Source organism: Pagrus pagrus (genome assembly GCF_965226575.1).
Source record: "Pagrus pagrus genome assembly, chromosome: 16".
NCBI lineage: Eukaryota > Metazoa > Chordata > Actinopteri > Spariformes > Sparidae > Pagrus > Pagrus pagrus.
Window position 1 is genome coordinate 10,597,452 of NC_140200.1, and position 27,707 is coordinate 10,625,158.

Genomic DNA, 27,707 nt, shown 5'->3' on the forward strand with positions numbered 1-27,707 from the left:
GATTACACAAACACTACCAATGGATTCCCACAAAATGTGGATGGAGGACAGCTCCCGGACCTGAATAGGCCACATTGCGGTTCCGACTAAAGGGATGGATCCAGGAATTTCTTCATTTTTGTTAGGTGAGGTCAATCCTCAGGTGAGTGAGTACAAAGGGGAACTGTTGGGCCTCAGTGGATGTATGCACTCTGCTGAGTGTCATTCTAGTTAACAGTGTATGATTAATGGAGTAACATTTGTGACCACATCATTAACAAGGAGAGAGGTGAAACAGCAGCCATGGGAAGTTTTCACAACCAGGCAACCCGAAATATGTTTTTTAGCAGCTTTTAACTGACCTTGAGACCATGATTGAAAGATGAATCTATCAGTGAACTCTTTATTAAGGGGGGCTTTGGTCAGTAGCTCCTTCGTGCTAAAATCTATATACTTATCTGGATTTGTGTGTCTTCAGGTGAGCACACATGCACCTAGTTTTGACCCTTGACACAGGATTGTATTCTAAATCACAGCTAAATCCATCCATTTCAATACCATTTTCAAAATATGAGGAAAATAACAGTCTTGTGTTTCTGTGTGGGATTTGGGGCTTTCTGTGCCACCCAGCCTGACAAACAACATCTTGTTTTATGCAAGTTTGAACAGAAACAAACACGCCCTTTTTTTTTTTTTCAGAAAAGTCTGCTGAAATTTAGTACACACATGTAGTATGCACAGGAAAAGTGTCAACATGCTTTAATTCAGCTTTCTTAAATTTGATATTTCCTGGTTTCTTCACTCTTCAATGGCCGTAAACTGAGTATCTTTGGGTTGTGGACTAAACAAAACATTAAAGGACATCATCCTGGGCTTCGGGAAAGACTGATCAACATTTTTGACATTTTTTTTTTACATTTTACGGACCAAACAACTGACTGATTAATCATAAATATAATTGACAAATTAATAGATAATGAAAATAATATTTAGTTGGATGCCTAACACATAGTGTGACAAATGGATGACATGTATCATCGTAACGACAGTCTTCAGTAAGGCCTCTGTAGAGATAAAAAAAAAAAGGAGTAATCTCAATCGAGGTCTCTTAATCTTTTCCCAGTCTCTTTTGCATTTTTGCAGCTGTACAGCCATTTGATAATCCTTGCATTACGCTCAATAACTGATGTCCCTTGATTTATCTTTCCATGTAACTCATTCTCCAGCAGTCCATCGCTGTCACCGCTGCTCCTGGAGAAGCAGCCTTCTGATGTAGAGACGCTGACGCTCCGGATGTTTGTTGTAATTTCATCTGAGCGTGCCGAGAAGTTCTCTCTGCCCAAGGACTTGATAACATCACCTTCCAGCCCGCAGTACTTGAAAAAAGTATCAAATTCTGCAAAGTTTTTCGAGTACCTGGAGCTGATGTCAGAGTGAGAACGACTGACCCCTTTGCCAGCCCCCCTTTCAAACTCAGGAACCGCCAGGAGACCTGCAGATTTCTTCACATTACCAGCTGTCACCTTTGTCCCAGAAGCATTGCTTGCTGTGCTGTGTTGTTCTGCCACTCCATTCCTCCTCCTCTCTGGTTCAGAGGGAGCTACATGTGAGCTGCATTCCTTTGCTGTGCCCTCAGGTGTGGTGATTTTTTCCTTGTTGCCCCCAGCTTCACGCTCCTTATCTGCCGCCTCAGGTAACGGAGCATTTTTCAGCAGCAGCTTACGTGTTATATGGTGTTTCCGGTCATTTGTTGACCCTCTCAGTAACTCACATTTCTGCCTGTAAAGCATAAGGGAGTCCGGTCGTTTTTTGGAGCTGGATCGACGTACCTGCCCTGCAGCGCAGCCTTGTGCACATGTAGTTTCTGTCGAGTTAGTCCCTGTGACAAGATTCCTACTACGGTTCGAGCTCCGATTAGAAGACCCAGTGCTACTCACAGAAGCTGATCCAAGGCTGATCACTGACTCCTGAGTTGAGTTGACCACCTGTTGGCTTTTGACATATTTCAGTTTGCTCGCAGCGAGCCTCTCCACAGCACTCACGCGTCCTTTCGTCTCACTCTCCAGTTCCATTTGCTTTCGAAGGTATTCAGGACCCTTCTCAAGGATCTTTGTGGTGTCGCTGGTTACCTCCATTGTTGTTGAAATGAGGATTTGAATCAGTTATTTCCAAAAGAGTGGGTAATCCTTTAGTTCAGCATGTGGTCTCTCCGGTGTTAGAGGTAAAAGATTCCATTCAAGCCTGTTCTTTGCCTGAGCACGTATCACAACAGGAGATTTCACCTTGTCTGTTCAAACATATTACCCCACCCATTCTGCACAAGGCTAGTTTTAACCAAACACAAGCTTGTACAAAGTACACTTGATACCATCACAAGAGAGAACGGTGAAAGCCGACACTGCTGCTGATTTTTTTCTCTAGTCCTGGTGAGAATGTGGGCCTTTATCCTTGTTGCTCAATACAGGACAAAAATCTTACATTATCAAGAACCGAGAAAACTTGTTTCTGTCTTTACAAAGAACTCTGCGCTATCTTTTATCTCCTTATTTACCCAGAGACACTGAGTCATCAAGTAGGCTTGGTCCTCATTACAGGGTAAATGTTGTGCAATAAATGTTTACTCCAGCCTATTCATCTGTAAATCATACGGTGTGATGTGTCCCAGTGGGAGTGCAGTTTGTCAAAGCCATCAAAACAGTATTGTGCAACAATAACGATTCAAAGAGGAAATATGTGTTTGTGGTTATTAAATCAAAATTTGGGGTTTTGTATTTTCTTACTTGCTCTATCTTACTGGTGGAGTTCAGTGGCCTGTTGATACTTGTGCATGGTCAATTAAAGGTGATGACACGTTTTAGATCAATCCCCTGAGCTTGTCAGAAACACTTTGGTTGTATTGCTTAAAGCTTGGGTTGGTAAGATTGTAGAAACTAGTGAGAGCAAGCTAAATCTTGAAATATCAAACTGGAAAAATCCCACCGCTTCCCTTCAGGCTGCCTCCAGTGCCACTCCTCCAAAACACATGAACGTGCACTGCCTGACTAAACAGACATTGCTTGCCCAGTAGCTCTCGTTGGTCAGATGGGAGATGTATTAGCCGCTAGTTCGCTACATTCAACAAGCTTTCTAATCTTTTGTAGTCTAATAAACAAATAAATAACAACTTTGTTAAATGTCACAATCATATGAACACAACCTAAATAGCGGGCACAAACGCATCTCAGTCCAAAAAGGCTACCCGATGCAAGAGTTACTACTTACTGCTGTGGGTGTGTGCTTTGTGCTAATGTTAGCCTCTGAACGAGTCTGATGTGTCACGGTTTGGGTTTTTGGTTATTCCTCCTGCCTTTTTTTGTCCACGCACTTGTGTTTATTATTATTTGTTCATTAGCCCCTGTGTATTTAATTGTGTTTTCCCTTACTCTGTCAGTGTGTTTGTTTTCATCCTGCATCTGTTCCCTGTTCCTCTTGCATTCCTGCTGCGTTCCCCATGGCTGTGTGTGCCTTTTTGTTGCTTGCATTTTGGACTTTGATTTTTGGGACCAAAACATTACATGTTGCTGCTGCAGCAGCTCTGTTCTTTGGCTCAGGGGCAGTGTGCTTTGTGCTACTGAGTTAGCTAGCTGCGGAACAACAGGCTCAGTGGCTGTGTACTGTGAGCACAGCGCATTGTTGTCAATGCTAACCTAACCAAATACCTCATGCCCTACTAACATGTAAGAAAAAACATTATCATAATGAACGTAAACAACAAACATGGCTATTGTTAGAACTGACCGCTTTCACCGTTTATAGCTACTTGAAAATTTTGGCTGCATTTTCTCTCCCATAATAGCTTTAGCAATCTATCCGCCTAGCCTTGTGAAAGACGCCATTCATGTGCAATGAGTTCAGAGTGCACGCAGGCAGGCAGGTAAGTTGGTAGATGGACAGGTAACCCGTCCAGTCCTTTCATATGGGCTGAATGAAACAACAAGATGGGCTTATTATGAGGTCTGCAACAGCCACAGATACTGGATTTTTTTTCTCTTATTGTGAGAGCCTTTGATTAAGTTATTGCTGCCAGATGTTGAGAAATCTTCCGCAAATACAACACATAAAGCCTCTAGAATAACTTACCAGCCCAAGCTTTAAAATCACACCAGACCGTTAATTTGAAACTTCCATTGTAAAGTTATGACATAACAGTACCAAAATTAATTGGTCTAAACAACAGCATAAGTACTTTGAAGACAAAAACCCTGATGCCAAAACACCCACATACTTGTTAAATAACTCTTCAATGAATAACAAATGGCAGTTTAGTACTGTGCAGCATCCAGTTGGACTCATTTAATGTGCTTTGTCCATCATACTTATCCCACCGGAGTCCATTTCTGAACATGTGCATCAGTCTATTGAAACCATAAAACAATTCATTTTACAGTTCAGTAAATGCCTCGGTGGTCTGGACAGCTGGACCATACTGGCGTTCTTCTGTGCATATAAATACCTGAATATATGCTCAAATGTTAATTAAAAACGTTAAAACCATGAGTGATAATGAGAAGTTACAATGCGTAATGTGTGCGAACATTATAAACATAGTGTAATATGTAATATTGTAATGGCAAGTGGGAGGAGCTGATGTAACATTTGTATAATGAAAGAATTGCAATTGGTGATAATTATCCAAAATGAAAACAACTCTCCACTTCACTTCAACATGCTCTGCACTACCAACGCAAATGCCTCGATAAATGTTGGTAATTAAAACAATCACAGATATGTTGGAACATTTCTTTAGATTTCAGTTTTCAATTTTATCTTGTGACAGTGCTGTGCCTATGATCTAGTTAGGTGTACGCACAGCAACCACTTGGGAAAGAGTGAGGAATAGAACATGTTTTGGCTGACAGTACCTGTTTTGTTCACCACAAACGCAGCTGGAGATGTCCTGACTTCACATCGAAAATATCCAGTTTGTATTGCCACAAACAAGGCTAGAAAGCGTCCTGTGATCAATTTTATATTTGTGTATAAATATCCAATTTCACGGTTACAAATTGTGAAATGCAGTCTTGACCTGTGGTCACTGGCTTGGCAGCCTTTTTGCCTGTAACTCGACCACAAACATGATGTTTTCACGCGAAGAAAACACTTTGCAGAAACATTAACTGCCAACATTTTCCTGGCCAATTGGCTGAATGGGTGACTGAGTTAGGGTTTTCCACAGCAATAAAGAGAAACCCTTGATCTTCACTAGTGACTCCTGCAGGCAATGCTGCTCCTGAACCCAAACTAGACCGATATTAATGGAGTGAATGACAGTGAATGGTCGACCTATCAGTCCTCAGGGCTGTCCTCTTTGCTTTCCTGGGATTTAAAATGTGTTCTGGCTGTATCTGAGAATGAGTTCCTAAAGGAGTGAGGGAGAAATCAGCAGTATGAATTTATGCAAACCCGTTTTTATCATATTCACCCCAAACTGCAAGAAAACAACATCAAAGTACAATACCGGCGTAAAAATGTTGAGCAAGTGTTTGGAATCCCTGTTGGCTCATTATGGTCGTGAGATCAAGGTTTGACTGCAATGGATGGAGATTAAAGAAAAGAAAATTTCATCAAAAAAGTAAGAATTTAAAAAGTGACTCCCTGTTCTTTGCTTCCTTGTGTAATTGGAAACATTCACTGAACTGTAATCTGAAACATCTGTGGCTGGACCTAACCTTAAACTCACCAGATCTACTTGTTTAAAAGGCAGAGGGCAGCACTGGAATGCATAGTGGTAAATTCATTAGTCTTGCATTGCCTTTGTCTTAATGATCCTACAGTGATTAAGACTATCTGAATCAACACCATATTTCTACCTATCTACACCTTTAAGAGAAAAGATCCAGTTGCCTACAATATAGCACTTAGTATTTCAATGACCTGGTTGACTGAAAAACCTTCATCAACAACCCAAATGACCTTACAGCCTTCCCTCAAATCATGCAAAATTATTAGTACAAATTTTCCGTGTCAGTGCATAATTATTAGCCCACACCACATCTGGTTTTCGTGTTGATTGCACGTATTCAGCTGCTCTTGATTTCTTTTGATTGGCTTCCCTAAGGTCAGAATGAACCATGAAGTTTTCTCATACTTCGTCCTTATTTGACCTACTTGTCAAATGAATCAACATAATTTCAGATACGTTTTCAGATTTCAGATCTCGGATTCTTGTGAAAAACAGAGCTATGCCAAAGTAACAATCACTGATTCCATGCACGAATGACAGTAATTTTAAATATGTTCATGCAAGAATCACGAGCATGTTGTCAGTAAACATCTTTTAAAAAACATCCTGGAATTTCAATTTTTTTATTGTAAGTTATCAATACTGCTGTCCTGAATACTGCACAAGTCATTCTTATACAGCTTCTGCTTCCTTTCTGCTTCTTTCTCAGTCTTTCTCACAGTCTAAAGTTATTATATAGTGGCTTTGTGAAGTTGTACCCATGCAGCTATTAGCCAAGTGGAGCTAAACTCCCTGTATTGTTACCTGCCCCTCTAGAATGTGCCCTGTAAAACATCCGATCCCGATTTTAAAACTGCTGAGAACCTGAACTTCTTTACTGCTACTGAGAACTGGCTCACTTCTAATGATACAACCCCTGCTGGCTTTTCTACAGTAACCTCTATTACTGAACTTAGCCTTAAATTAGCACAGGAATTTCTCCAAGCTTTATCATTATTACTTCTGCCAATGAGGGTTGTTCGTTAGTTGGTTTGTTAGCAGTATTGCACAAAAGAAAATTTCCACAAGAACTTGGAAGGAGGATGGGTCTTGGCTCAGAATGGACCCCAGTAACTTTTTGTTAACTTGATGGAAAAAAGGTGGCATCTACTAGTGAGTGCAATTAGATGTGGATCCTAATAAAAATCTGTTATTCTCCCACAACACAATGGAGATGATAATTCCATCCTCATTGTTTTGTTGTTCTGGTCTGGCTGTTATCGATCTGGTGATCTTAAATTATGGTGGAGATGGGTGGTTTAAAATTTAGAGTGATTCATGTATAGCTAGTTTGATTTTGGATTTGGCTTGATTGAATTAAAGGGGACTGTTGGGCCTTGGCGGAGGTATGCACTCTACTTAGCCCTGAATTTCCCAACCTCAGGAATGATTCACCTGTTGAGATTAAGCTTGTAAATCTCTTGCTGCTATTAATATTAAAAAGTTATTTTTTAAAAATATGTTTTAATTCTATGCAAATTTCATTTTTATTTAATTTCATTTATTAATATTTTGTCATTGTTTTGTTGTATTGAAGCACTTTGTAACATCATGAAGAAAAGCTCTATATAAATAAAGTTTATTATTATTCATTATAAATGCTAATGTCAGCATGCCAACATGCTTACATTGACAATGCTGACATGCTAATGTTTAACAGATATACTATCGACTGCTACTATTACTTTGTGAAAGCCAATGGGGATCCAACTTTTGGGGTTTTTCCACTGGCACTTTTGACTGCGCCATGCTGATTTGCTTTTCCATTTCCAGTTTTACTGAGTTGAGCCGTGCCTGGCCAAGACGGACCGTCTTCCGTCGTCTGGTGTGGGCTCAAGTGGGCTGCAGTGACGCTTTGACGACCCCACACCTCAAACAAGCCCGTGTTGCGATACTCAACTCATGCTTTGTGGGAACCCGTTTTTAATCAAAGTTTCTGTCTGTTCAACTCCCACTAATTTTGTAGAGTCCCCTGTTCAGTCCCTCTTCAGACATCTGCTGAATTTTACTGTTTCGTTTTGTTCACTTTCAGGCCTTTCAGAAGCCGTGTTAAGTTACTTCTGGTGAAAACCCAACGTTTCCTGATTTTGCGGCTTCATAATAAAATTATGTAGAAATTCAACACCACTGTGGCAAATACAAATCCCAGGTCTGTAACAATTTGCCGTAATGTGAGTGCTAACTACAAACAAAAATCACTACATCATAACAATGTTATGTGTTGAAAGCTTGTATGTTGAAGTAAACATGTATGTAACTCTGTGATCTTACCCTCTTACTGAAGTAGAACTTAGTGTACTTAATTAGCAGAGCTCTGTGTACTTCTATTCTCCAATAGCGCTGCAGGGAGTCAGCAGTATGTTCACCTGATCCTTGAAGCGGGTGGTGTTGTTGTAAAAGAAAGGCAAATCCCTGTAAACCGGGCCAACACATGTGTTTGGAAAAGGGCCAAATGTTCACCGAGTCTCGTGTGTTAGCATTCTAAACCTAATGGGGATGACATTACTTTTGCAGGTATTTAGTCTTAATTTTTTCCCCAGAATGGCTCTAGATGAAAAGCTAAGGGGGTTAACCCATCCTCTGTTGAGATATTTCACCCGAAACCACAAATGTCAACCTCAGGATCATAAACATCATTCGGGTTTATCCTTTACAGACCTTGAATGCCGACAGAGTTCGTGCCAATCCATAAAATTAGACATTTCATTAAACAACTGGCAGGTCAGGTTGCTTGCGTCTTTTACAGGAATTGGCTTTCAAATACAAACATCTCAAAAATCACATTTTCATAAATGATGCAAATAAAATACATTAACGTTGCAATGAGGAACAAAGTGTTTCAATATAGTTGTTGAATACACACACACACACACACACACACACACACACTCTCTCTCTCCCTTTGACTCGGGGGGTAAAAGATGAAACATGACTTCAAAGACTCCTACAGTTGAATCTAAGTGCAGTGGCAGCGTTTGCAGTCATTTAGCACGTTGTCTGATTGACTGTCTGACTGTGTCTGCTTAATTGGAAAAAAGACAGAGGGAGCAGGCTCGGAGAGGGACGAAGGGGGAGCACAGTAAACATGAACACTGACACCATTAGTCACTTTTCCCCTGAGCCCTCTCACTTTTATTTGATTCATAACTTATGCCGCTAGTTGGACAAACATATTCTACGCTTTAATGTGACTCTGCATCACCCGCTAATTGTGTTTTCATTGAGCCATTCACAATAATTACCATCCATCCTAGAGACGTGAATGAAACCGGCTGACTCAATTAAAAACCTCTTGCAAATTATAAGATATAATTGCTGCAGGCATCTTTTGCTTGCAGTTATTGTTTGAGTGTTATGTAAAGTAACTGATAATTGGTAATTATGCATGCGGTGCTAATTACCAGGAATATAAGGTCACCTCCCACTCAGTTAGTCGGTGTCTGTCACAAGCTCATCTTACTGTATTTCAAAAAACAAGTGTGTTTGGAGGATTACTGATGCAGTGTTTTTTATGTGATACATCAGAAGCTTTGATTTCCTTTCGCTTAATCTTTTCCTAGGACAGTAACAGACTCTTCTTCCATCTAAGGAAGAATAGCTCGAGAACATTTTAGAGCATTTAAACAGTCAAATGTTTCCATCAGAAGTTGGTGGAGACCAAAACAGAGTCAAAATGAGGTTGAATATTGGACTTACATTCAGCAGGTGGACAGAAACATGACAGAAAGGTGTAGAAAGGTGGGTGTTAGCCATAGATTCAACATATCGACAACATGTCAGCTGACAGCATGTTCCACTGCTCCCAAGAGGCCAAAAAATAATTTAATGCAAGGTTTAGGCCACGCTCTTGTGAAAAGTAAAACTTGACGGGATAGGTTCCATCCCAAGTGCAACAGTGGTGGTACCCTGTAGGCGTACTGAAACACCCTGGAGTGCACTTCAACATCATTGCTGCAGGAGGTCAGAAAGAAAGTCGGAAAAATAACAAATCAAAGCTAAAACCTTTAATGAAGACTAAACAAGCAGCATTTATTTGAATGTAGTCAGACAGTCTGGTGTTTTAGGCACCACAAAATCCTTTTCTACTCAAAACAGGTCCAAATTGATTTTTTAATCAAAAAACTACAATTCCATTGTAGTAGATACATAAATTTTGCAGGATAATGAGCAAAGAGACAACAGGTTTCTTTGTTAATTCCAGCCAATTCACTTCATTTCAATATGTCCAGAACACATTGAAGCGATCAGTGATTGCAACACTCCAGGAATATAAATCTGCTATATTACAACATTGGAACAAAGTTTTAAAGTAAAGAGTTCCAGTTAAGACTTCAATTATTATAAATAGCAATGAAGTCCAACACGTGTTTTAACTGGAATCATTCTTATGTATCAGCTCTACAAAACAAAGACTTTGATATTTTTTAAGGGGCAATTTGTAACATGTGGCCAGAATTTTTTGTTTAAAACATAAAAAAAAAATGACTATCATTATCTATAGTAATGATTGTGTCAAAGACATTTATGTCTCTGTGTTGCAGAGATGTCTAGTGAAGTAAGCGTGCTAACCAATTAGCCCCTGACCTCCGTTGGTGTCTGAGGCTGTGTTCACTGGGAGGCTGCTGAGCCCAGTTAAGCTGAGCTCTGTTGCTCATGTTGACTCCCCATATGATCCTAGGTCCAATCCAGGTATGCAGGTAGACTCCAGTCAACTAACAGGGGCCACCTAGCTGCATGGCTAACTGAGCTAACTTGCTAGCTAGTCGCAACAGCCAAAGATAGCCTCAGCAAAGAGGATAGTGAGTGGCAGTTAGCGGTTATGCTGACTTCTATATTTTCATTCTATTCACATAATGTACATCCATACACATCCTATACTCTTAGCTAGCAGTTGCAGTTAGCTACCTTGGAACCAAATCTCACATGCTGTACAAATTACAATAAGAGGGCAAAAATTCCAAACCCTCCATCTTTAAAAACATCAGCATTAATAAAAGACAGGTTTTCAGCAACTCTGTAAATGTAAAGTTATTTCCACGAGATGGAAGTGTGGCCCATGGCCAGATGAATCATCATATAGAACACATGCAACGCGCATCCCATGAATCCATCATAATGTGGAGCAGATGAAAAGCAAATCTGAGGTGTCAAGTCAGATAAAAACAACCAGGGAAATGGTTGTGAATGACTAGATGTCAAATCACATGAAAAGTGGCCAAAAAAAAAAAGAAAGAATCCTGCCATCTTTTTCCCTTTAACCCCAAATAAGTGTATTCTGAATTATGAGGGGTACACTGCAAAAACAGATATCTCTGTTTTCTTTTATTTTCTCAAATATTTTTTTTTTTATTGTGCAATCAAGGTAAGGAACCTGTGTCAAATAATGTACTATGTATTTCAGCATAACCAGCTTGCGGGCCAACATTGTTAGCATTGCCTTATACAGTCTGTATCTGTGGTTTGAGCGATGCATACATTATTCCCTAACTTCCATATGTTAGCCATATGTTTGTTTCATTATTTAAATCACAGGGGAAATGTACAAAGTGCCTAGGTCACAGTGCCATACTAAAGACCCATTGCTCCAAAAGTGCACGCTCCCTGTCCTTGTAGTTCAGTGACAGCTGGCCCTGTCCATGGTGCTGAATTGATGGGGGTCTGCCCATTTAGATAAAATATGTAAACATAAAATGTAAAATTTCCACATTTAAATTTCCTAAAAAAAAACCAACTAGGCCTTTGCTAGATAGTCTTTTGTTGAGCTGTGTAAATTTCTTAAAGCTAATGGTGCGTTTCATTCGTTCACCTGTCGTTATACTTTCAGAGAGCGATGAAGAAAGCCTGTGAATGTGACTGTGAATTTTAAAACATTTCCTCATCCATTTCTACCTGAGCAATGTAGATTGATTTTCCTCTGCAATGTTTTTTTTTTTAAAGAATGAACACAACTCACATGAGCCCAGGCTACTCATGTTTTTTTGTCTGTTTTGAGCGAGCGCAGTGGCAGTGGCAGAAATTACATACTGTACATTTAACAGGCTTTCTTTCTGGTCTTAGACCAAACAACATACCCTAACCTCAAGACTAGCATGACACTAAGATACTAAGGCCCAAAAACTCCAGGGAGAGTGTACATATTTAGATCTTTGGATCACTGGGATTTTTGTTTCTGGTCGAACGTATCATCAATCTTATTGGCTTTTGGTCCAATGGGACATTTTTCCGACTATTAGGGTTTCAGAATAACGGGTTGTCAGGACAACGGGTAATAGCAACAGGACACGCATAATGTGATTCTTCTGAGATGTGGAAGGAGAGCTAATGCTATATAGCCTCCCCCTTTCAATAATTTGGGATAAACACAACAGGAGCTGCAGATAACTCAAGAGTTGTTGAAATTCAATTCAACAATAAAGTAATATCTGCTGGGATCAGTGCTAATGTCAGTAGGCTGGGAGAGCTAGCTTCCACTTTTTGAGTGGAATGCAATCTTGGCCATTTTTAGGGGATAATTGCAGCTTAGTGTGCCAGCAGGAACCAGTTTTACTTGGAGAAAAAGAGCTTGCTTTAATATTTGTATGATGTAACTACAGTATAAAATACTCCAGTCAGATAGATACATACATACTTTATTGATCCCGAGGGAAATTTAGACATCCAGTAGCAGCATACAACTTACAACAACAGACATGGCATTGGTGCGCCACAAAAGTTGACAGTGCGTCTCCACAATGCCAGCCCTTGAACTTCAGTCGACCGCTGCTGTGAGACCCTCCATTCAGAGAAACAAGCTTTTTCCCACAAACATGGTGGAAAAACAAAAAATTACACACAATAGCTGCAGGACTAATGTAGTTTATATTTCAAAGAATTCAAAGCTCAGCTTGACTTTACATTCATATAAATTTAAAGGGCTTTAATTATAATTGTGGACCTGTCTGGCAAAGGACATAAAAATGTATCGTGTAAACAGCATCAGAGGTTTTGAGTTAATGAGTCATGGCCATATGTTGGTTTGATTTGAAACATTTTCCGGAGATTAGGTTAAAGCTCTCGCAGCAATTAAGACAACCACTAAAAAACATTCAAAGCATTCTTTGCAAAACAGCTCAGCTTATTTTTTATAATGCTGCTTACTTTTTGGGTGGAAAACAAATACAGGCTGTATTCAGGCAGTCCTGTATACCATATTCTGATTAAATAGATCCCTTTTATTAGTTTTTGACTATAGTGTGAAAGACAGCTTTGGACTGGTGAGACCAGCATGTGATGAAGTCCACAGGCTGAAAGGTATTAGTACCATAATCACATTGTCTTTTATTTTGCAAGTCTGCTGGAGTTTGAACTCTTCAGGCTATTTTTCTTCTCCGTGTATGCTCCTTGAAAGTAGGTACAGCTGTGCCAGAAATCCTACATTATAGACACTGATGTAGTCAGATATTGGGCAGTACACACCCTGGAGAGGCTCGCAAAGTGAGCGGATGCTTACAGCAGCTAGATGAGGATACACACTTTAGCAATGTAGCAACGTCCTCTGACAGTGCTGACTCTGTGGATACTTTAAAGACTCTTTTTTAAGTTGGGAATTGGGACATTTCCATAAATGTGAGGCAAAAGCTTATGTCACAGTTCAGAAGAATGTTGTACAACACCACGTAATCTGTTATAAATGTCTCACTTCTGTCTGGGATTTTCACATGACCTGCGAATTTCATACCATGACTCATAACATGGGAATGCTCCAGAAGTCTATAAATAGTGAATATTGTGTCTTATTAAGGGGCCCATTGGGATCTTATAGTCTGAGGAGACCTTTAATCCAAATTTGCCGATGCTGTTCTCTGACGTCATAAAAGTGTGGAATTGATTAAGCCTGACAAAGCTTTTAACTTCCTAATGGACCAACTGGGCTTGTATGTGTCTAATTTACATCAAGAAGAGCTAAAAACTTTTTTTACATAGTGATTAACGGTTGTTGTTTTCTCCCTGTACCCCTAACATTTATTATCAACGCTTGAAAGCTGGGATAAACTAATTTGGCAATAAAATAGTTGACACTGTTACAAGCAAGTGAGCTCGACTTGCATATGTTTTAAATTGTCAAATTGTATCAAAAACTATATTACTTTACTGTAGACTGCTAATTATTGGATACCAAAGGATTTGTTAAGAACAATTGTGACAGAAACTAATCTGTATTATATGTTATATGAACTTGCACTCATAGTAGGCTACTTGTTAAGCAGAGCGGACCGTTCATGAGTTTTATCGGATCACTGTTACTGATGCAGGCCTACTCATTTGTAGGCAACATTTTCATGTTGTACTTTAAGTGTACAGAAATCACCCATATTTTATTAATATGAAAAACAGTTTTCAACATGAAATCTTAATTGACATGATAATTTGCAGGCCTTATAACTGTGGATTAAGTAAAAAAATGTATGACATGTGACCTGGTGGGAGAAAGCAGCAAAAATTGTAAATACTCTACTAGGCTAGTAGGCTAAACTGTAGGCTACAATAAGTAAATTAAGCTTTTTAGTTATTTTTACGCCTCTTCAAACTGTATCAAAGTGTATTTTTTCCCTAACAATCAAAGTGTGTCAGATTTGTCTGGTAAAGAGTAACTTAGCCTGTCAATCATTTACAGATAAAAAGGATAAAACAGAAAAAGTTTTATTTTCTAAGCTTCAGGGATTTCTCTAAACCAAACGAATATTTATAGTATAGCACTTGAAACCAATGGTTATTATACCTGCAGCATTTTTATAATGTCTAATCAGTAGTTTAAAAATAATTACATTTTTTTTTCTTTTCTTTTTACAATTCTTGTTCAGGCGCTTGTTGGCCACCACTGGTCCACGCTTCAGGACCCTTCAGTACAACATGGCGGCCGTAAATAAGTCGGTGTTGTTCGTTTGCTTGGGTAAGAGACTTCATTTAACCCCGAAGAAGCTCATGTGATACACATAGAATGTGACCGTAATACAATGAATATTACAGTAAACCAGTTATAGCATTTTAATAGTTTATGTTGGTGTTAGATAAGTTTAATAGCGCTAGCAAAATGTTACAGCTAGCTAAGTCACTCGGCTAAATGAATGAGCTCAGTGCGATGCTGCCAACTCTCATAAACTTTTCAAATTTAATTCACTGATATGCGCAGTTATTGTCCAGCCAAGTGTGATGGGAAACATCATAGTTTTGTAGAAACGCTGAGTAACGGCACCCTGTTAAATAAAAGGGAGGAGTTTTAATGACGGCATACTGGAAGTCTGAACTCGCTGTCTTTTTAATGTCAGGTCATAGTCCACCTGAAACCTCTTGCTAAGTAGCTACATGGTCTGCACTTCCTGCTAATGCTGTCAACGCTACAATGTTGGAGGAAGTATGCGGAACTCAGCTGACCTAGATAAAAACTGCAACCAAGATTGAAGTAATCTACCACCTAAAACAGGGTTTGGTTTGACAAGCAACGTGGATCAGTTAATAATCAGTCAGCTTGTGAGAAGCCAAAATATCAGAAGATCATGTGTTAGTTTTGTCAACAGGGAGAGAGTTATGAGTAAGATAAACATAAAACAATTCATATTAAAGGGACAGTAAAGTAAAAATCTGTGATACTGTTTCTGAAATGTATGTTGTCTCACGTTGTGTGTCATTATGTTGCCCACATGTGTTACTCATCATGATAATTTGTTATGTTTTGCCACATTATATTCATCCTGGTCTGTCATTAAGAACAAACGCATCATTAAAAATATTTATTACATTTTAAAAAAGTAAAATTTAAAATTATAGAAGATATTCTTTATGTAACAGTGCACCTGCATTTGGACACTGAACATGCTGTAGTGTCTAGCGGTATTGTAGCTGTATGGGGGTAAATCCCTTGAGTGTTTATTTTATTATAATAATTATTATTTTTTAAAACATTGCATTAATGTTTCTCATTGTGTTTGTCATTTTGACAGGGAACATTTGCAGATCCCCCATCGCTGAAGCAGTCTTCAGGAAGTTGGCAACAGAAGCTGGTGTTGTGGATAATGTAATTAATCATTGGCTTAATAATAGAATCAATGACATTTTTTACCTGATGGTAGAAAAAGCACATTTTTTACATTTACAAAGAACTTTTATTTTTTATTTTTTAAATCTCTCCCAGGCTAACGTAACACATTTTTCAAATTAGCAACAAGTATTGAGCACATGGAAACACTTAAAGGTCCTATTTGCGATGAAAGTTGTTTTTTGAGTCTTATTCCCAACTTGTCAAATAGCGATGCTTTGGGATTGTAAGACGGGTTGGCCAGCATCCCTGTGCATCATTATTTGACGAGTTGGGAAACCCAAAGCGTCAGCGTTTGACGAGTTGGGAATAAGACTCTGAAATCAACTTTTCTTACAAATAGGACCTTTAGATTACCAAACCAGTTAATCAGTTTTGCATGTTTACAACATTTGTTAGCAATAATGCTTTTTCAAAACATGCTTCCACTGATTATGGTTATTATTATATAAGTGCTTAATAATCGTTACTGGTGGCAGCTGCAGCCTCTTAATGATAAGAAATGAGGAAAAGATGTGTTTCAGAAAATGTATCCTGGACTCCTTCTATTGACTACTAATCCTGTCCTCGAGATTTAGACCTGTACATTCTGTACCACCTACCACATGCCTGAGTATGAATCATTTTTTGCTGTGTTATTGTTCCCTGTGCTCTCCTCTGCCTAGTGGAGGATAGACAGTGCTGCCACCTCCACCTATGAGATAGGAAACCATCCAGATGACCGTGGTCAAGCCTGCATGAAGAGGCATAGCGTGCCCATGAGACATGTGGCCAGGCAGGTACGACCACCACCTCTGCGCCTACCTTAGCTTAGTTAGAGCCCCCTTTCTGTTCTCTGTGTTTGCAGTGGGTCATAGACAGTGGTGCCACATCCGACTGGAATATAGGCAGCTTACCGGACGCCCGCGGTCTGGCCTGCCTAAAGAAGCATGGCATTGAGACGAGCCACAGGGCCCGACAGGTACAACCATATGTCCCGTGGCTCCGCTCGCCTTGTTGATGTTTGTGTGTGTGAGTGTGATGTTGCCTAGTACACACCCAGGTGCTGCTGTTGCTCAGTCACTTGGCATTTGACTAGCTTTTTGCAGCTTTTTCCAATTTAATATCGCAGCTACAGGCTAAGTTCTTTGTGACTACTCTGTGAAAAGAAACACATGTTCATCTGAACTGCAGCTGAACTGGATGTAGTGTCCAACCAACGTTGATGATTCGGATGAACTGCATATATCACAAGTGTGTGTAATAATGATTTACTTTTAGTTTTACTTATCTTCTTTCGCAAATGGTCGAATAGAAAATTAGTTTTAATTTTTCAATGTCAGATTTTTTCAGTTTCATTAAAGATCATCTGCACTCTGCTTGAATACGCCCCCATCCCAAATTAAGAACATTAATTCAAACCGTGACTCTTGCTCTGAAACTCAGTGAGAAATCCTTTGGTAATGAACATTTTAGAATGGGACCACGATCAATTGATAGTGTAATAAAATGAGTGTACGCATAATTTATTTGCATTCATTTTTAAGCTATTGTTTTAACTGCTAGACAAAAGTTAGACAAAAACCTTTACAACATGGTCATTGATGGGCTACTTATTAACCAGTGTTTGACTCAGTGGTAGTATTGGTGGTTTACAGTGGTTCTCTCTTTGTTTGGCGTATGACCCCTTCAGTCAGAACATTGTGTTGAGCTCTCCTTACAAGATGTATGTACAGCAGGGCTCTCAGAGTGTTAGGTTCAGTTTGGCCCACCAGGTGATTCTAGTGGGAAAAATAAAACATCATAATAATGCTCGTGCTTTTGTGATTTAAAATGCTCTTTAAATATTTAGAAATCATTAATTTTTCATATTCAGACCCTAGTAACATTTTGCACCTTAAAAATACAATAATGCAGTAGGTGTTTGCTTTTGGCCCGTGGCCCACTATTAAGTTACAGTTTTTGCCTTCCAATAGAAAAAGTTTGGGCCTCCGGAATATATGGTATCTGTGTGTGGTGCCAGATCAACCAAATATTAAAATATTTTTTTCTTTTGAATTGACTTGAAAAGCCAAGAGAAAATAATCATTATTGTGTTTTGCATAAAAGTGTTTTTCTGCTTACTAACCTGTGAATTATATGGTGAAAGATGTGAACGCATACTAAAAGTAATGAGAACAATAAAAATGCTCTTTTTAACACAGTATTAATTTACTCTTCAGTGGGCAGCAGGTTTAACCTAAACCTCAGATACAGTGACCTCTTGTGACAGTTAACTGAACTCTACGGGACACGGCAGCTGGTTAAGTTTCCACTCGAAAACAGTTAAAAATTTAATTTCAAGTGGTTTTCTACACATTTAAACAATTTTTGAACTTTTTTCCCAAGTAATGAAGTAATTTTTAAAAAAAAAACGTGTTTTATCTTGAAAATATCTTTTCTGTGCGTTTGGGTCAAAGATCCTGTTGACCAGGCGTGTGTTTATACTGTTGTACAACGTGATCTTACCCATGGTGTATGAAATATTGATCGAGCCAACGTATCAATCATTGTGTCACCTCACAGCATGTGTTTCAAATTCTAAAACAGGCCTGAAATTACACCATGATGTTTGTCCATGTAGGGCCTTCAGGCTTTGTTGGCTTATACTCAATGCAACTCCTACTCCCCTGTGCCCTTAAAATACTCTTCTTATGTTTCCCTGAGAGAACTCCTGGTGTTTCACTCTGTGCTTGAGATCTGCCGTCTTGTTGGTTTGTCTCACTGCAAACCATTCAGTCGGACCCTCCTCTGATCTCCTCAAAGCAGGATGGGGAGGCTCAGCGAAATCCACACAATGAGCTTTGACAAGCTTTTGCTCTTTCCTCCTTTCCTTTATCACCCTTTTTATTTCCATCACTGGCTAATGCTCCCACCCTCCAATTTTTTCCTGTGAACTATGCTAAACTTCTGCCGCTGCCAGTATCCCAGCAGACAGGCCAAGTGGGAGATGCTTTGGAGCACATTGTATCACCACATAAACAAAAATGTTTGTTTAATAAAGAAAATGTGCTAAATGGCCAGACCGACATTTGATTTGAGAGAGCTGAAATTTTTATGACAACTTATCAATATGTTATCATAGAGTCAACATTTACATAAAGTAGTTGCCAATGTTTTAAATTAAGACACAATCCAGAGACAGCCCAGGGTTGCGCTGTGGGATTTTGGTGAATTGGTTCCTTGGATGTAGATTGTATAGATTCTTATATAGGTTAGTGGTGTTGAGATACACCAATATTGACAATAATGATGATATTAAAAAATGAAATATTGGTGTCATATTAATAATACGCATGTAATAATATTGTGTAAATAATCGAGTGCCCGTTTAAATCATCTAATTTCTTTCCGTTCTTGCTGTATCATTGTAGGTGACGCTCATGCACCTTAATTCTGGTTTCTACCGTTCTATGCTATAAAACAGCAAAGAAAAAAAGAAGATGACGCTATAATTAGCTTGCTAGCTACAACCTATGGCTGTTATTGCTGAGACAAAATTGTGTCCGAGAAGATGGCGGACAAGAGCGAGAAACTCTACCCGTAGTGCGGGTAAATCTTGCAATAATATCGTTCGTGTTAATTATTTCAACCACGATAATCATGTATCTGCGATAGTGATATGTATCGTCGATAGACACGTCATTGATAGCAAAGAGAAAATAGTTAACTGACTATTTTGGGATGGGGGTGTATTAATATTTTCACGTGTATGCATTACATTTAAACCAATGGAAAGCCTGTAAGAATACGCCCTGGCTTATAAACAGCCTATCATATCCCTTGATAATTGAGCGAGCTACAAGTGACATGCGAATAGCCAGTCATTTAACAGGTGTGTCGTTCGGTTGCACCATCGCCACCTAAGTGACAACAACAGAAGAGCGTGTCAGAGGTGTGACTTAGATCCCACTGCAGTGCAGACCAGCTCAGTCTTAAAAAATTATAGAAATAGATCAGGTAATTAAAAAGAATCAATAATTAAAGATATCAACCTGTGAGAATGTTACTTTCGTGGTAGACTTTTTAGTTATTGTTGACAAATACATTACAGTGTGTTTTAAACCAGTTACTAAATGTTGTGTATAACACTATTTAGAAGATTTAAAGTCAACAGATGCCAAATACTTTTGTTTCTAAATATTTGATTACTTGTGGGGCTTTGGTGTTGTTCAGTGTAGACATACTTTAGTAAGAAATGCATTGGTGTTACTAATAACGTTTATGATGGCACATGATCAGGAACCTAAAACTGATGCAACTAAATGGAATTCAGACATCCTAAATGTGTATTATTTATTTACATGTGTGCTTGTCCTACAGTGATATATCAAAACGTCTTCTGTGATAAAAGGCCTGTTATTTATTATTTTCCACCCAATTTCCTGATATCTCTCCACATCTTCTCAGGGTCTTATCATCTTTTAAACGTGAACTATTTTATGTGTGTCTCCCTGCTCATTCCTCATTTACAGTAACAGCCCCCAGCTCACACTCAGCCAGATATTTCAGAAATCAAACCGACGTCTGCGTCAGCCTCGTAGGACGCCTCGGATGATGTTTTTTTTTTAACAGGGGATAACCACTGTTTCCGTTAAAGTGTGAGGGTGTAAGGGAGACAGGAGCAGAAAGGTCAACAGCCTCTTTGATTATCACCGCCACAGATTACCGCTCTGTGTGAGAGAAAGGGTGTGAAAGTGTTAACATGGATAATAAAGTGGCTATAACCAGACACTGGGAATATAAACAGGGATTCAAAACACCCATGTATTCCCCTGCTGCTGCATGAATGTTGGCATCTGCCTCTATTATTGAATGTGTCTGTATGTCAACATCTCGAGCATAAAATATATGTAATATTCTTTTGTTTCTCTCTTCTCTTCTTTATTTGTTTCCTGCTGCCCTCACCGCCTTCTTGGCATTCCTATAAATTTCCTCTCAAAGTCCTTAAAAACTTAAGGGTGCTGCCTGGATTTTATTGCTGCTTGTTCTATTAAATCATCAGTAAGCACAGTGAACACTTTGTACAACACCCCTCCACATGCTAACAGATGTGCAAATTATGGCATGTTTCCACTGCATGGTACGGCTCAGCTCTACTCGACTAGACACACTTTTGGTACCAGGTACTTTTCTTGATATCGTTTTCAACTGAGCTGATCATAGCAGCGACGGTGGGTGAAATTACATCATCTTCATTGTGACACAGAAATAGAAACATGGGATGGCAGATATTGAAGAGATGGCTGTTTGTAAGAGCAATGCTTTGTTTCACTAAAGGACGAAAGAATGCTGTAAAAACAAAAAAAAAAGGAGTTTTAGGAAAGCAGAGAAGATGAGACGATACTAGTGACTCCGTGTCATGCAAGTGACTGTTCTAGTGACCAGTGTCATACCGTACTGTACCATGCAGTGGCCCCTGGTTGATTTGGGAACACCCGTGGTTACCGTGATCAGAGAAAATGCAGTTTATTAATGCACCAAAAATTTCATGCAATTTCAACAAAATGTTGGTTTGTCTCTTAACAGTGCTCCGATATGCAAAGTATAGTAAAGCTGGTAATTTTGCTGAGGCGTTGGAGGTGTGCACCCTGTTGTCTAAAGGCTTATTGTGGCTCCATATTGCGTTATTAATCCCTTGCAAGAACTGAAGTTGACACAACGCTGACAAAGCGCAAAATTACTGTTGTTTTGTCAGCACAATTTTGATGAACAATCGCTGTCAGTTAGCATTGGTGACAATATACTACACTTCCTGTGATTGCTTCACAATAAAAGCCACCCTATTTTTTACTACATAACGTTTTTAATGTGAACCAGATGTCAGAAATGCTCGTTGCATGTTTGCATCATCTGGAAGTTAAAGGTGCCCTGTGGACCTTTCTGTCGAACAGAAGTTATGTTTGCATTGTTTCCTGTGTGTGTGCGTGCAGAAATGGCAAACTCTGCACTACCATTTAAACTTCCGTGTAGCGGGATAACTAAAGAATGTAAATACTTGCTATTCCTGAAAACATGGTTTGAGTTTTTTTAAATTGTCAGGGTTCTAATTTTAAATGCATGTCTCAATGACCCGACTGTCTTTATTGTTTTATTGGAAATGAATTATGTATTTGATTTTTACTGCATTGAATTAAACTCTCTCTTAAGGACCACAGAGAGGCTCAGCAGACTGTACTGTGCTTCCTCACAGAGCCAACAGTAACATTTGTTTTCTCCTATGTTTCTCCACACTTCCAGGTGACCAAAGAAGATTTCAAGAGCTTTGAGTACATTCTCTGCATGGACGAGAGCAATTTGAGGTACAGTTATTTCAGCTCACAGCGGAAATGTTTATTATTTCTCTGAGTGTGGATAACAGTTGGCTACAGAGTCGCAAAAAAAACACTGGTGTTATGTGTTAAGTATCCTGTTTTAGTTATAAAAGGTTCCCTTGGATCAAAAACAATATTTGCCTTGAGAAAGGGGTTAAACTAGGTTGACCTGCTAACTGTTTCGATTGAGATTTGCTACTTCTTGACATGCACATGAAAATGGTGGTAACATTGAGCTATAACTAACGTGTAGGTGAAAGCCTCCCTTTAATGAGCAATATCCTCTCTTAAGCTCTTTCCAAAGGTCAGGGGGAGGGATATTTTTTGATACTTTGAACGTTTAGGGATCATTTTGAGATCACATGCTTGTGGCAGATCTGATCTGTAAGCAGCTTACTGAGTTCTTTGGATGCCTCGTCTTTGCTCTTTGGGCAGTTTTTCTCTCCTTTTTCTCCCACATTATTTTTTTCCACCCATGCTAAGCTGACGAGACTGAGAAAATGAGACCCTGTCCTAGACAAAAGGGACTCAGTCTCAGTTTAGTTTACTTTAAATCAAACCTATCTCATTGTTTGCAACTTCAGAGTGTTACTTAATGGTTTGACCTCCTGCTTGAGTTTGAATTTTGTTACTTCAATGTGGGATTTACCTAAATAAGCTGAGATGTTTTAATGATATCCTGAATCAAGCTTATACCATTGTTAGTGTTTTGACAGGAAGTGTATCACACAGATATCATTATAATGGGGTTGTTATGTTCAGTCTATGTTTGGAAGTCTTTTTAACATGACATCTCTGCACGGCGGACAGGACAGATGTTCCAACTCATATCTAAGCGGCAGACAAAAAATACTGTATAACATTACATGTATTAAATCCAAAAAGAGCTGATTGTTATTCTGTGTTAAACCTTTCTGTGTGTTTCTTGTTATTCCTCCTGGAGTTACGTATTTTCTCTCGTCTTCACAGTGAGTTGAACAGGAAAGCGAAGAGTGTGAAAGACTACAAAGCAAAGATTGAGCTTCTCGGTTCATATGACCCTCAGAACCAGCTCATCATCAAAGACCCGTATTATGTAAGTATTCCAGTAAACTCTCGGGTTGAGTATTTTCAAGCATAACTAAGATGATTCATCAGTCTTTGGGAAGATTGACTATCACTGAGGGAGCTGCGGTAAAAGTCAAAAGATTTGGAAACTCCAAATTCAAGTGTGAATTAATATGCCAAAAGGATAAGTGGTCATAAGACTGTTGGAGCACGTTGGATTTCAAAAGTGTTAACTGCTGTCCCAAACGGCAACACTGAGGAGGCAGGGTAAAAAGCCAGCTGTCATACCGCGGCAACAAAGACTCATCATCAGATCAGCTTTGCTTTTTTCTAAACTGAACCAAACAACGCCAACATAATGTCGCACTAGAGTGGGATTTTTAGATAGCATGTCTGCGTGACATGTAACATAGTCTGAATCACCGGATGTAGATTGTTGGTGAAAGCCTGTCATTGGGCGCCTGTTTCTGTCTCCCTTCCACTATCTGCGTGTTACTGTTTTCAAATTTGCAATCGCTGTGGAAAACTACGACGACCTCTGAGCCAGCGTTTCAGCAGACCTCAGCCGTGTCAAGCTGCACAGAGCAGATCAAGCCAGACAGGAAGTTGGACAGCAGAACAGCATTCGGTCAATTTTCAAAATAAAACACCCTGTGCAGACTCTGGGATCTACAGCAAAACAAAGTCAGACATATTAACAATATACTTAAAACTGACAAATGACGAAATAAACACAATCTGAGCAACTCAACAGAATCAGGCAGGCATGACGCGCCGCTCTTGAAACGCTCCCAGTGGGATATGAAACCACTAGAGGACGGAACAAAACAGCGTCGCGCATGCCAGGTAACAGACGTGCCCAGTGGAATCAAGGGGTAAAACAACAGTGTGTGGGTCAGTGGATGTCCTGTCAGTTTTACTCTGTTACTACCTCTACTGCTGGCTTAAAGGTGCAACAACAATGCAGTTTTTTTTTTCTCTGTATGAAGTTTAAATTTCAAGCCCCTGAAAACTTGCGATAATCAATGAATGGCAATTAAAGACCTCCTTTGATATTCAAGAGATTAACATAAAAAGTTATTCTGCTTCTTCGGGACTGTGTGGCTTTGGTTTTTATCAGATTGACAGTGGTCTGGCAACACAACCAGACAACTCCCCGACGGTCATTATCAATTCTGATTGATGCACTGACATCACTGTTTTATAACAGAGCTTAGATAATAGGTTTTTCGGTGGCCTTAAAACAAGACTTGAAACTATTAGATAGTGCCTGGTGAATGTAAACTGTCCAATGTGTCTGGAAATAACACAAAACTGTCATGTCCTTTTCTTGCAATGGCTGAGCACCTGTTCAGAACAACACGTCATTAGAAGGATTTCCCAGAGAACAAAAAGAACAGGAAATGTTGCTCAACAGAATCACTTGAAGTTTGTTTAAAGACCGACCATGTCTGTCTTTGCTACATGTGTTAGTTCTGGAGAGTGTTTACCCTCCAGAGGGAACGATTGGATCATGTCCAGGCACATTTCATGAAATAAACAGCATCAAAACCAAACACTCATTTCCTTGCTCTCTCAATTTGAATAAATACCTAAATTGTTACCAACCCCTCAAGCCCAGTGCAACCACAATACATTACTTTAACAGAAGTGTTGATTACTTGGACATCACTATAAAACGTCTTTTTTGTTTGCTCATTGCCTTTTCACTCTCCATGGCTCGCTCGCTCATTTTGTTCCTGACGTGCTATCTCTGCAGTTGAAAGTCCTGCCAAATTGGACTTTGCTTCTTTGCCTGTTCTTCATCCTCTCGAGGGTTATGAGTCAGAAAGACAGGAGTTGGAAAAGCGAAGGGGATAAATGTTGTGGAAGGTTTATTATTAATGATTATTTGTTGATCTACATTTAAAAATATCCTGACGGATGTAGCTCTGTCGGCCTAATCATAATGTTTTTGTGGCCATCGGCTGTGCTGTATTAGATTTTGTGGGACCAAGCTAAAAGAGTCATCAAATTACAAGTGATATGGCTGGAAGAGAAGGTCGTGGTTGACCACAGTTTATGTGGCTGCAGTCAGTTACATGAGTTTGTCTCCGATTTTGGCTTTGAGCGCCGCTTTACTTTTTGTGGCGGTCGGTGCGAGTGTGTGTTTTTGTAGCTCCTTTAGCCAAAAGACGGAGTGAATGAATGCCCTTTACAGCCAGTGTGGTTTGGACACTTGACAGTATTAGATTGCGCTCCCTCGTGAGAAACCACATGGAATGACAATAAAGAGAGCCAATAGGAACCAGTGCGTGAACAGATAGAGACATAAGTTTCTTGTTCGTTGAGTGTGACTGTAAGGGTAAGCTTTTTGTGTGGTAATACGAGACAAAATTGACAGTTCATGCATAATTTACCATTAAACACTGTTAGTTTTAAAGGCCCTGTGAACTTACTGGCACTTTCTTAACTGCTGACAGGCCCACACGCAATCTGCACCCGCAGAATTCAGACACCACCTCTGCAGATTTTCCGCAGATTTTCAACAATAAGAGATGCTTCTTGTAAAACTCGGAACATTAACACATCATCACCCCCTTGTGTATATGTGTGATATCCATGTGTTGTTTTCAGTTGTAACTTTCGACTCTGTTAGTGTGACAGTGTGTCAAAAGTTAGATTTACTATGAGAAATGTGTTAACGAGAGTGTTGTACTGTAAAGTCTGGTTGTTTTAATGTATTATGTTTTGCTCAAAAACGGTCTTTTTTTATTTTCAACTCAACTTTATTTGTCCCCAAAGGGCAATTCGACTTAAAAAAACAGACACATAAATAAAAAATAAAAAATACAAAACAGAATTCAAATAGCCTTCGGAGAAGGGGTGGGGTAGCACTTAATATTTAGGCCTCAAACAACCGTGATCCTCAAATGACCATCCCATCATTAAATTAATATTGTTTATCGCATTAAAAGAAAAGGAGAATAATCTGTCAAATTCTGCAAAAGATGTAATAAGTCAATAAACCTGCAGGCTCTCTTTGGGCCTGCACTTTGTGTTGCAAGAGGCTAAACTAAGATATTGAAAATGATAAATATTATACATGATAAACATCAGCAATTTCAACGTTGTCATTGTGAGCACATTTGCATGCTAGTTGTAGCATTTATCTCAAAGTACTGTAGTTGTGCTCAGAACGCAAACAATTTGACAACTTCTTTGATAATTGATTAATTAATGATAATGAATATTTTAACTGCCTCAATCAGTGGTTCCAGTTTTTTTAATGTGATGATTTGCTGCATTTTGTTGTATAGTATTAATATAATATTACATAATTGTAAACTGAATATCTTTGATTTCTTAGACGATAGTTTGCCAAAACAAGGGATTTTAATTTGTCATGCTCGAAATTGTGATTTTTGACTACTTTCAGACATGTTTACAATTGAAAATAATTTAACAGAACAAAAATAATCAGCAAATTAATCGATAATGGAAATACCCTACTACCCAGGATAATATACAAAACATTTAGTTTCAGTGAAAGGCCTCTTCTCTGGGTGGTTATTGACCTGCAACTGCTGTTTTTTCAATTTTCGCTGTCCAGCGCCTGAGTTCACTTGTTAACACACATGGGACAGATATAAATATCCCTTCATGTCAAGAGTAATCACGAATATGTGGAGTTTGCAGTGGTTTGAAAGGATTTCCCATAATAATAATAATCCATCAAGGCTTGAGCACCGTCACAACCAGACTTTAAAAGGTACTCTGGCAGTATAATCCTCCCTTTGGAAAAAATACGTTACAAAATGTACTTTTCCTTCGCGATAACTCAGCTATTTGTACTTAGAACAGGGAGTTGAAACTTTTATCATGGTTTTCAGCCCTTCATCACAGAATTGGCCCTACATATCTACAGCTGTGTTGGATATTAGTTTATTTAAATTCTTTGCTTTCATTTAAAAAAAAAAAAAAAGTTCAAACAGATGTATGTACTGATTCAGCTCACAACAAGTGGCTGAAACATATTTTAATTTTTGTCTTTTTTGTTTTGTCTCTTAGGGGAGTGTCGAAGACTTTGAGAAAGTGTACGAACAGTGTGTACGCTGCTGCAAAGTTTTTCTGGAGAGGAACTCCTAACAACATCCAACCTTAAATGATCTTTGCTTAAAGGAGGAGGAAGGAAAAATCAACCCAACATGCTTCGGCTGTATAACACAAGCACTCGTCAGTATAACCCTCTTGAGAATGTCGCTGACAGAACTAGAACACTTTGTTTCAGTGTTATAAATGTTATACAAACCTCACAATGTGTACATTTAGAAAGAAGCTGCGTAGACAAGTTTGTCAACTCTAAATTCAGGGGATTTAATAAAATGGTTAAATGAATATGACTTCTGGAGATTTATTTTTACTTACAAAGCCTTTATCATTACATTTGAATATGCTGAAGGACGTAAATGAACGAAAGTATCCCTCAGACATTAATGCATGACTGGACATCACTGAAGTTTAAAGGTCAAAGGTC

At 39.0% G+C, this 27,707-nt stretch overlaps 2 protein-coding genes across 3 annotated transcripts; one reads left to right on the top strand and one right to left on the bottom strand.

Annotated features, from left to right (window-relative positions):
• Positions 1-27,568, top strand: acp1 (acid phosphatase 1). Of its 2 annotated transcripts, XM_084377461.1 has the most exons (7): positions 1-125; positions 14,581-14,669; positions 15,718-15,791; positions 16,660-16,773; positions 22,071-22,132; positions 23,114-23,219; positions 27,242-27,568. In XM_084377461.1, exons 2-7 carry the CDS (start codon positions 14,630-14,632, stop codon positions 27,317-27,319), a joined length of 474 nt encoding a protein of 157 aa, XP_084233587.1. In that variant the 5' UTR covers positions 1-125; positions 14,581-14,629; the 3' UTR covers positions 27,320-27,568. The 2 variants fall into 2 exon arrangements, with proteins under 2 accessions (XP_084233587.1, XP_084233586.1); XM_084377460.1 differs by lacking the exons at positions 1-125; positions 16,660-16,773 and adding an exon at positions 16,478-16,591.
• Positions 425-2,456, bottom strand: fam110c (family with sequence similarity 110 member C). The gene has a single exon (XM_084377459.1). It carries the CDS (start codon positions 2,112-2,114, stop codon positions 1,074-1,076), a length of 1,041 nt encoding a protein of 346 aa, XP_084233585.1. The 5' UTR covers positions 2,115-2,456; the 3' UTR covers positions 425-1,073.
• Positions 27,569-27,707: the final 139 nt, after the last annotated feature.